This window comes from Corylus avellana, chromosome ca11 (assembly GCF_901000735.1).
Source record: "Corylus avellana chromosome ca11, CavTom2PMs-1.0".
Taxonomy (NCBI): domain Eukaryota; kingdom Viridiplantae; phylum Streptophyta; class Magnoliopsida; order Fagales; family Betulaceae; genus Corylus; species Corylus avellana.
The window spans coordinates 10,908,281-10,920,094 of NC_081551.1; the positions used below are offsets into that span (position 1 = coordinate 10,908,281).

Here is an 11,814-nt window from a genome sequence, read left to right on the forward strand (position 1 = left end):
TGATAAACTGTGAAACCTATTGCAGTTGTTATTGTTAATCATGATAAAAATGGAAGAAAATGTATGAAATGAGGAGCCGATTTACTATTTCCAGCCCTCTTCTATTCATTCCATATATATTAGGAGAAATGATTACAATAGAGTGAGGATTATTCCTAAGAATGACAGTTTACTAGAAAAACTATTCTGGACACCTCATCTAAGTTTTCTTCCATAATAGTACCACTTATTACAGCATGCATTCTAACAAAAAAAAGAATAACCTTTTCCATTAAGTAATTTCATAGAAAAAGAATTGAGTTCCTCCTCAATTCAATGAGCTCTGCAACCCAAAAGACCACACTTTTCCAACCCCTATTCTAACTTTCTGTATAGACCTCACTGTGAGCCAATTCATGTACATTTGTGCATGAAAGTCATTGCTACCCCTTTCAGCCGTTTACCTCTACCCTTTCTTCTTTTGTCTGATCTCACATGAGAACCTGGTGCATTAGTGTCTTTTTCTGATAAGTAAAAAAAAAAACAAAAAAAGACTCAATAAAACCACTAGTTAGTATCTTGAGCAACCCGATGCAAGGACCACATCAACCCTCCATCATCCCCCACTCTAGTAAAAAATCTTGAAATCACAACTAGTGACTGAATTGATAACTGAAATCTGATTTTATCTAATAGGGCAATCTTAAGAGCCAAATATGCAAAAGCAAAGTCTGTCTTGAGATCAAATGGTAATAACATTAGGAACAACCACTACAATGCATTGAACTGAATTTGTTCTCTTCCTTCTTTTCAAATTGATTTTTGGTCAGCTTAAAGAAACAAAAGGGTGAACAGCAAGAGGGAGAGTTAGGGATGGTGGATGGGTTGGATAGGGCTCTATGTCTCATGAATGGATTGGATGGGGCAGGTGTTGGTGAGAATCGAAAGGTGGGTGATGTCGGCCACTCCAAGGTAATGCAATGTGCGATGGAGATCTTTCCCGTTCTGGGGATCTCTTGTCGAATGAAAAAAGACTTTGGATCTTTTGACAATTCTAGAAGAGGAACAGTGTCATGAGGTTATGGTTTCTCCTTCTAAACCGAAAGGTAGGAGGGAACTTAAAAACATGGAGTGCTCTATAAACTTTGATGCTAGAGGTGATTGTTCTAGCTGAGGTAAGGCAAGAGGGTTCTTTTAGTGTTATGATGAAGCCCAGAACTCTTTTGCGGGTTTAGGGTTTCTTTTATGGATGCCTTGTAGTTCTTTTCTTTTGGGATTTTACAGGTGGCTTTGGCTGGGTTGTTCCTTTTTTTTTTTTTTTTTTTTTTGTTCCATTTGTATACTTCATGTGTGCTTAGGGGGGCCTTACACATTTTAATGATATTTGTCAATTACCTATAAAAATTTAAAAATTTAAAAATTTAAAAAAAAAAATGCAGGTGAAAAGTAACAGCTTAAAGCAAATTTTGAGAATCGATATTTCCAGTCTAAACTGGATGGCTCTAGATCATCAAATCTGCAAATATAATAGGTGGGAAATACTTCTCTGGCTAACTAGTAACTATACAGCAAAATGAGCCACAAATCAGTCAAATATGGAACTATGAATGAGATTGATCATGCCAAAAACTAATAATTTAAGACTACTATATATAATCATCGCTGTAGCCAAAACAAAAAAAAAAAACAAACGGTGGAAAGAATACTCTGCACAGATTAAGCATACACACTTGCCTTTCCACTATGTTTCTCATTTGCATGGCATATTCCCTTTTATCAGTTTGCGCACGCAATGCTCGAACTGCAGGGCCTCTAGAGACATTGAGAACACGTTTTTGTAAATAGCATCTGAGGATGAAAACAAAAGTGAACATTAGTTGGTTGCAAATACCACAAAGCAAGAACATAATTCTCATAGAGATATCTAAACAAATTTTAATTCCCTCAACCCACATTATTGCACAAACGTCAAAGAGGTGGCAAGATTAGAACTAAGAAAAGAATATCAGAAAATTCCAACAAATGTGAAAAGACAAATTCCCCAATGAAAATAAGAATGGGAAAGTATTAACAAGCATTTCACCAAATAAAAGTATAGCGGGAAAGATAATATGGTAACCCCCATGGCCAGACTCTGAATGCAATTTTATAATAGGAACAAAAGATCATTGTTGTCATTCTAAGGAACCTAAATGGGTACAAAGCAAATAAAATGAGGGTTTCATACAAAGGATTTGAAGAGGAGGCTTCAGATTTGTTCGCTGCTATTGAATCCAGGCATAAGGGTAAGGGTGTTGCAGGAAGAGAACTTAACTTGTCAAGTTCAATGAACTATGATTCCAAGAGGAATCCTACAAAACCCCACCCTTCTTCTTGTTATCATGGCAACACTCCTATCCCACTATGAATCTAAAAATTCTCAGCTGGAATGTTCAAGGTCTTAACCGGAAAAGACTTGGCATTAGAAACTTATTAAAAATTTGAAGCCTAACATTGTGTGTTTTAAAGGAACTAAAATGGAGCAAATTATAGCTGATATTGTCCGGAGTTTGTGGGGTGGATCCTTCACGGGTTGGACTGTTTTGCCAGCCTCAAGAGCCTCAGGATCTATACTCTTAATGTGGGACAAACCGGCAGTGGAATGCATTAAAGAGATGGTGGGCACTTTCTCTATTTCCTGCAGGTTCAAATCTGTCCTGAACCAGTTCATTTGGGCTTTTTGGTGAGTTTATGGTCCCAATGCTGATGCAGATGGGCACTATGTGTGAGGGAAGATTTCAGGGGTCCTTAGTTGAGGGAAAGTCCCTTGATGCAATGGGGGAGACTTCAATGTTACTCGTTTCCCAAATGAAAGAACCGTAATGTCTTAGGTAACCTCTGCCATGTGGAAATTGTCATATTTTATTTCAGAGCAAGGCTTGCTGGATATTCCATTGGTCGGAGGGTCTTTCACTTGATCTAATAAAAAACTTCCCCTCCTCTATGTCCAGGATCGACAGAGTTTTAATTTTGCCGGATTGCGAAGAGAATTTCCCAGACCTGATCCAACATCGTCTTCCTCAACTGTTATCAGATCATTTTCCCATTTTTCTTGACCATGAGAGTCATGTTCTTTTAAATTTGAGAACATGTGGCTGAAAGCATAGGGCTTTGAAGATTTGGTGAAACAGCGGTGGGGATTTGGGGATTTGTATCAGTTTCCAGGTACTCCTTGCTTCCTTTTAGCTAATAAACCAAAACGGCTGAAACTGGATTTAAAACGTTGGAATAAAGAGGTATTCGGTAATATAGAGGAAAAGAATGTCTTTATTGGAGGATTTACAGTCTCTTGATTATTTAGAAGAAGAGAGACCTCTAGTAGAAGAGGAGAAAGTCAGGAGGGCTAAGGTGAAAATAGATTTAGAGGATGATGCTCTTTTGCAAGAGGTCAGTTGGAGACTGTTAGATGAGCATATTAGGGTTAATATATTATATGGGGTATTTTGGTCTTTGTACTCAATGTTACATTAGATATATATATATATATGAAGTATGAGAGGAGAAGGCTACGTGAAAATAACACAGCCTCTTCTTTCTTCTCTTTACATGCAAACCCTAAATTCCTCTAACATGGTATCAGAGCCATAACTATTGACTGCATCTCTCACCCCGCTTCTTCCTCCCTTCTTTATTAATATATATTTTTTTTTACCCGAATCCTAGTTTTCTCCTACTGAGCGTGGAATTGTGGCGAGTCTCCGGCGAACCTCCGGCGAGTTTCTGGTTTTGGATTTTTTTTTCTCCCATTCCTTTTAAGTGGTTGTTACAGTTCCTATTATTTGTTTTTGTATTTCTGTGGAGTCTGGCTTCTTTGTTGTTGAGATTATGGCCTCTAAACTTGAAACTTCCTTCGTTAATGCTCCTATGACTCTTGTGAAGCTCAATGGCAAGAATTATATTTATTGGGCAAGGTCTGTTGAAGTTTTTCTCAAAGGCAAGGGTTTGTTTATTCACTTAACCTCGAGTATGCCTACAGAGTATCCTCCTAGCCTTTGGGAACAAGAAGATAATCAAATTATCTCTCTTATGTTGAATAGTATTGAGTCTCACATTGGATCTTCATGCATCTACTTGCCTAGTGCCAAGGACATTTGGGATCATCTTAGTCACATGTACTCTGGAACTGGGAATATTACTCGAATTTATGAAGTGTGTAAACAATATTTTGGACTTGAACAAGGTGATCAAACTGTGGATGAGTACTACAACCAAGTTGTGGCTATTTGTAAGGAGCGAAACTTGTACCAACCGCTCTCTAAGGACCTGAAGAAAATGGAACAGCAACGTCAAGATGTGGATGTGGTTCGGTTTCTTCTTGGCTTGAAACCTGAGTTTGAGTCGGTTCGTGCGCAGATTTTGGGGGGTTCTACACTTCCCTCACTTCCTGAAGTCTTTTCTCGGATTCAGCGTGCTAATCTTACTGATCGTAGCTCTCAGATAAGTTCTGAGCGTATTAGTGAGCGTGCTGCCTTTATTGCTGCCCGTGGAAGTTATGGTAGTTCTCGTGGGGGACGGGGTGGTCATGGTGGTCGTGGTTTTCGTGGTGGACGTGATTCTCGAGGTGGAGGTCGCATTGGAGGTTGTGGGCCTCGCAAATGCACTCATTGTGGTCGTACTAACCATTCTGTGGATTTTTGTTGGGATTTACATGGCACCCCATCTGGGTTGGCCAATCAGGTTGCTTCTCATGCTGATTTCCCAGCTCCATCTGGACCACCTGTTAGCTCGAGCTCACACTTCGAGAATGATTTGATCTCCATTCCGAAACCAGAAACTCGGTTGGTGATACGCCGAAGCGGTATAGTGATACGCTTCATGCCCGCGAATAGTGATTGGGGATAGATGGTCGCCGGTGTGGTTTGTGGTGTATTTACGGTCTAGTTTGTGGTTGTTGGTGAAGTATATGGCTGCCGGCAGGTTACAGTGATGATCGGCAGAAACTGGGTTGTCGTTGAAGTGTGGTCGTCGACTGAGTCTGTGGTGGTTTGCCGACGTGTTCTGTGGTAGTCGCTTGGGTCTGTCGCTGTGGGTTTTGGTATCACCGGTGAGGTCTGTCAGACACCGGCGTGTTTCAGTGTATTTCCGGCGAGTTTCCGGCAAGTTTCCGGAGCCTCCGGTAAGTCTCCGGCGCAGGTCCCTGTTTGGCTTAGCTTCTAGTTTTGGTCCTTCCAGTGGGATTTCCGGCGTGGTCTGCCTGTCCCCGACGAGTTTCGACGGTCTCCGGCGAACCTCCGGCGAGTCTCCGGCGAACCTCCGGCACCCCATCTAGGTTGGCCAATCAGGTTGCTTCTCATGCTGATTTCCCAACTCCATCTGGACCACCTGTTAGCTCGAGCTCACACTTCGAGAATGAGTACTTAGTTGTAGTACTCACCCCACAGTGTCACCCTAGCTAATGGTTCCCTCTCCACCGTAGCCGGCTCTGGCCATACCCATTTGAGTCCAGATATTGAGTTGCTTTCTGTTCTACACGTTCCTGGTTTTCCTTTTAATTTGTTATCCATTAGTAAAATTACCAAAGCTCTTAATTGTTCTGTCAGTTTTTACCCTTCTTTGTGCATTTTTCAGGATCTCAAGACGAGGAGGATGATTGGTATGGGGCATGAAGTTGGTGGCTTATATTATCTGGATCTTGCACCTTCATTTTCCTCATGTGCTTTACAGTCGTCAACCTCAGCTCTTCAGTGGCATTGTCGTCTTGGTCATCCTTCCCTTCCTACATTGAAGCATCAAGTCCCAAGTCTTCGAAACGAGTTGTCCGTGTCTTGCGAAGCTTGTCAGCTTAGTAAGCACCGTCGTGTTTCTTTTCCGTCAAGAGTTGTTAGTCGTGTTTCACATCCTTTTGAGTTAGTTCATTCTGATGTATGGGGTCCAATGAATATTGCATCCAATAAATTTCATTATTTTGTGACCTTTGTGGATGATTTTTCCCGTATGACTTGGCTATTTTTAATGAAAAATCGTTCAGAGTTATTTATTGTTTTCCGGATTTTTCGTAACATGATTAAGACTCAATTTACTAAGAAAATTCGTATTTTGCATTCTGATAATGCCAAAGAATACACATCTAGTTCTTTTGCCTCTTATTTGTCTGATAAAGGCATTATCCATCAAACATCATGTGCTCACACTCCACAACAAAATGGAGTGGCTGAACGCAAGAATCGTCATTTATTGGATGTTGCACGCTGTCTCTTATTTCATATGCATGTCCCCAAACATTTTTGGAGTGACGCTGTTCTTACTGCTTGTTACCTCATTAATCGAATGCCCTCCTCGGTCTTAGATGGCGCTTCTCCTCATTCTCTGTTATACTGTTCTTCACCCCCATTTGCCTTACCACTTAGGGTTTTTGGGTGTGTTTGTTATGTTCATAATTTAGGTCCTGGTTATGATAAACTTGATCCTCGTTCTACCAAATGTGTCTTTCTTGGTTATTCCCCAACTCAGAAAGGATATCGTTGTTATAGTCCTGTTCTTCGCCGCTACTTTACTAGCGCCGATGTCACCTTTGTTGAGTCTCTCTCCTATTTTCCTGTTGATGCGTCTTTTGGAGCGTCTACTCTTGAGCCTGATGTCGCGTCTGTTCCGCTGCCTGTTCCATATCTCTCTAAGTCTGTCATGTTGCCTCCACCTTCACCTGCTCCTCTCCAGGTTTATACACGTCGGCCACGACCATCAGCTCCTGCACCTCCACCATCATCCTCCCCGTCTTCGGATCCACTGGCACCTGCATCTGATTCCTTGCCCATTGCCCTACGGAAAGGTACACGTTCTTGCACTACTAAACATCCTATCAGTCAGTTTGTATCCACTAGTTCTTTATCTCCTTCCCATTTTTGCTTTATTTCCCATCTTTCCACTGTTTCCACCCCAAAGACAGTGCAGGATGCCTTATCTGACTCTGGTTGGAGGCAAGCTATGGAATTGGAAATGAAGGCCTTATATCAAAATGGTACGTGGGAACTTGTTCCATTACCCCCTGCTAAGAAGACTGTTGGTTGCAAATGGGTATACACGGTTAAGTTTAATCCTGATGGTTCTGTTGAACGGTTGAAAGCTCGTTTGGTTGCTAAGGGTTATACACAGACATATGGTATTGATTATGATGAGACATTTTCTCCAGTTGCCAAAATCTCTTCCGTTCGTATTCTTATTTCTTTGGCTGCTAATCTTAATTGGCCCTTATTTCAGTTGGACGTCAAAAATGCCTTTTTACATGGGGATTTACATGAGGAAGTTTATATGGAGCAACCACCTGGGTTTGTTGCTCAGGGGGAGTATCGGAGTTGTGTTTGTAAGTTAAAAAAGGCTTTGTATGGTCTCAAGCAATCTCCACGGGCATGGTTTGGGAAGTTCTCTGAGGCCGTTATGGAGTTTGGTCTTCAGCGTTGTCAGACAGATCATTCAGTATTTCACTTGCATACAAATGCAGGCTACATTCTTCTTGTGGTATATGTGGATGACATTGTGATTACAGGTGATGATTCAAGAGGTATCGCTCGATTGAAACTGTTTTTACAGCAGAAGTTTCATACTAAAGATTTGGGAAAACTCAGATATTTCTTGGGGATTGAAGTTGCTAGATCCCGAAAGGGTATCAATTTATCTCAAAGAAAATATGCACTTGATTTGTTAGAAGAGACAGGTCTCCTGGGTGCTCGTCCTGTTGACACTCCAATGGATCCTAATCAGAAATTAGTAAAAGATGAAGGAGAATTATTTGAAGATCCTAGTAGGTATCGTCGTTTGGTTGGAAAGTTGAATTATCTCACTATTACTAGGCCAGACATTTCATATGCAGTTGGTGTTGTTAGTCAATTCTTGGAGGCTCCTAGAGTTTTACATTGGGAAGCTGTTACTCGTATTATTCGATATTTGAAAGGAGCTCCTGGCCTTGGGATATTGTATAGACCGAATGGACACCTCCGGGTAGAAGGGTTTACTGATGCAGATTGGGCAGGTTCCCTCCCAGATAGGCGATCTACTACAGGGTATTGCACATTCTTGGGTGGTAATCTGGTGACTTGGAAAAGTAAGAAACAAACGGTGGTGGCACGGTCGAGTGCTGAGGCAGAATACAGGGCAATGTCTAATACTGCTAGTGAATTGACGTGGTTACAACATTTCCTACAGGAGATTGGATTCACTGCTCCTACTCCTATCCCATTATTTTGTGACAATCAAGCCGCTATACATATTGCATCTAACTCTGTTTTTCATGAAAGAACTAAGCATATTGAGGTCGATTGTCACTTTGTTCGAGATAAGATACTCAGCAGAGATATATCTACACCATTTGTGAAGTCTGGAGATCAACTAGCTGATATGTTTACAAAGTCTTTGTGTCGAAAGAAGTTAGAGTTTATTTGTTCCAAGCTGGGCTTATATGATATATATGCTCCAGCTTGAGGGGGAGTGTTAGATGAGCATATTAGGGTTAATATATTATATGGGGTATTTTGGTCTTTGTACTCAATGTTACATTAGATATATATATATATGAAGTATGAGAGGAGAAGGCTACGTGAAAATAACACAGCCTCTTCTTTCTTCTCTTTACATGCAAACCCTAAATTCCTCTAACAGAGACAAAAATCTAAGGTGACTTGGTTAAAAGGGGATAACAACACAGGGTTTATTCACCATCTTGCCAAATCTCACAAGAGAAATAATTTTATTACCAATCTTTGTATAGATGACACTATTACCTCTGATCAAAAGGTGATCAATGATACAATCATCTAGTTTTACAAGAATCTCTTTAATGAAACAGTTCATTGGCACCCTAAATTAGATGGGTTGGAGTTCCCTTATTAGACTCTGCAGAGGCAGATTGGTTGGAAAGGCCATTTCAAGGAGAGGAGGTTATTCTGGCATTGCTTAGTATGGATGGTAACAAAGCTCCAGGTCCTGAAGGTTTCACTATTGCTTTCTTTTGGTCTTGTTTGGCTATAGTGAAGGATGATCTTATGCACCTTTTCAACAGCTTTCATGAGCATGAGATACTCGAGAAAAGCCTTAATGCTATTTTCATCGCTCTTATCCCTAAAAAGATTGGGCAGTTGGAAGTAAAGGATTTTAGACCAGTCAGCCTGGTGGGGAAGTGTGTATGAAATCTTAGCTCAATTCCTGGCTATAAGAATGAAGCAAGTCTTGGGATCGCTCATTTTGAATAGTCAATGCATTTATAGGGGGGAGACAAATCCTAGGCTCAGTTCTCATAGCAAATGAGTGTATGGACAACAGGTTAAAAAATAGGGAGTTCCAGGAGTTATTTGTAAGCTGGATTTGGAGAAAGCCTATGACCCTGTCAACTAGGAGTTCCTCCTCTATCTCTTGGGGCATCTTGGTTTCGGTTTTAAATGGAGGAAATGGATGTTTGCTTGTATCTCCACAACCCAATTCTCTATTTTGATCAATGGTAGTCCACTAGTCCTCACAGCTTCTTTGGTAGCTCTTGGGGCCTCCGCCAAGGGGGCTCTCAATACGATGCTATCTAGAGTTATGGTTGGTGGTTACCTATCATGATTCTGAGTAGGCACTCAAAACACAACCCCGTAGGAAATATTACACCTTTTTGCAATGATACGCACACTATGTCTAATGCAGATCATGATCAAATCTATAATTTGGGTCACATTTTCTTGTACTTTGAGGCAATTTCAAGCTTGAAGGTTAAACTTCGGAAATCGGTTTTAGTCGCAATGGGGTGAGGTGCTGCATTAGGAAGACTTGGCCAATATTCTCAGCTACAACATCTCCTCTCTGTCCTTGATTTATTTGGGGCTTCCATTGGTTGCTTCTTTTAAGTCAAAAGCCATATGGGACAAGGTAGCTGAGAAAATGGAAAGAAGATTGGCTAGCTGGAAGAAGATTTACTTGTCTCGAGGTGGTACGCTTACCCAAATCAAGAGCGCATTTGTCCCTTTTTCCTTTACCAGCCGGTGTAGCTAGGAAGTTGGAGCACCTTCAAAGGGACTTTCCTTGGGATGCTCTAGCTGGTGTACCCAAGTTTCATCTAATGAATTGGAAAACAATCTGTTGCTCAGTTCCCAGGGGAAGGTTGGGGGTTAAAAATCTCATGCTATTCAATAAAGCTTTACTTGGTAAATAGCTTTGGAAATTCATGAAGAGGAGACTTCTCGATGAATACAGATGATTATTGAGAATTATGGGACCCAGAGTGAGAGTTGGTGCTAAAAGGAAGCCTGAGGGCACCGTATGCCTTTAGAAGAATAATAGGAATGGCTGGGGAATCTTCTCCAATCTTGTCTCCTTCAAGGTTGGAGATGGGTATCATATTAGGTTTTGGCATGATGTTTGGTATAGTAAAGCTGCTATCAAATCATCTTTCCCAAAATTGTATGCAATAGCTGTGAAAAAGAGGCCTTAGAGTCAAATTACTTGGAATCCTCAGAAACCTCTATTCATTGAGATCTGAGTTTCATTAGGGCAGTCCAGGATTGGGAGTTGGAATCTCGCGATTCTTTCCACACTTAGTTATACTCCTCAACTACCCCCATCCGTGAAAAGCGGATAGATTGTTATAGACCCCAGCCAGCAACCATGACTTTGAAGTGAAAAGCTATTATAACACTTTCAAGACTAGAACGCCATGCTTGTTTCACTGGAAAGTGTATGGAAGGTTAAGGTTCCGCCCTGCATTGCATCCTGAACATGGATGGCAAGCTTGAGGTAGAATCCTTACAGTTGATAATAGTAGAAGGCATGGTATCACTCTTGTAAATTGGTGTTGCCTTTGCAAAAAGAATGAGGAGACCGTCAATCACCTACTCATCCATTGTGAGTGCTTTAGCAATTTACAGCACTTGGTTCTCAACTTATTCGGAGTTTCATTGGTGATGCCTAACAACATCCAAGAGCTGCTATATTGTTGGAGGACTCAAGGGCTGGGGCGGGGACATCCTAAAGAGGCTATCTAGAAAGTTATTCCAGCGTTTTTAACATGGAGCATTTAGAGAGAAAATAATCAGTCTCTATTTGACAATTGCGAGTCTAATGTGCTTTGTTTAAAATCCTCTTTTTTGAGATCTCTATTGGACTGGATTGTAACCTACATTCCTAATTTCTCCTCTTTGAATATTTTAGATTTTTTTTTATCTCTTTAGAATCCAGACAACTTTAGGGTGGTTGTTTCCCTCATATACTTTTCGTGTACAAGGGTTTTATTATGTTTTCGTTTTCAATAAATTATTATTCATTTACAAAATAAAAATAAAAGTAAAATAAAAGCTTGGTTGAACATATTTTAGTCATACACCACCTCAACATTCCTTCATCTTCACTTGTTTAAATGGTTCGATTTAGACCTATATTTGCAATGACAAAATTATTAAAACCTGCTTCTCTTTCCTTTATTACTCATCCATCCATGCAATTCCATCATCCACCTTTGTTCACATAGAGTTTGTCCTTTCACATTAGATATAGCTTTCAAAAAGATTTCTTTTAAACTCATCTCAAACAATTTTTTACATTGCCCACCCACCTAAAAGACCTCCTCAAGGCTCAAACTTGACATCTTTGAATGATTTAATATCTAGGATAATTTGAAACTTTCAACGGCACAATAATTTAAGCCAACTTCTTCTCCCCCCTTCCAATCGTACTTTTGCCAGCATCCACCTTACTAAACATGGTATTTTGTAGTCAATAGCAAGTAGTAATTGCTCTCAACCAGAAGTCACTCACCAAAGTACATTCAAGCAAAAGCAGGAATCATACATTACCTATCAGAAACCTTCCCGATTTCACCACCAAGTGCATCCACTT

General features: G+C 40.5%; 1 protein-coding gene across 1 annotated transcript in view; it reads right to left on the bottom strand.

The window, feature by feature from the left end:
- Positions 1–11,814, bottom strand: part of LOC132165059 (uncharacterized) — a 34,834-nt gene that overhangs the window by 22,465 nt on the left and 555 nt on the right. Inside the window, exons 2-3 of the mRNA XM_059575565.1 lie at positions 11,772–11,811; positions 1,714–1,827 (exon numbers count right to left, since the gene is read on the bottom strand). Of these exons, the coding sequence (XP_059431548.1) occupies positions 1,714–1,827; positions 11,772–11,811 (154 nt within the window). The remainder of the gene's footprint in view (positions 1–1,713; positions 1,828–11,771; positions 11,812–11,814) is intronic.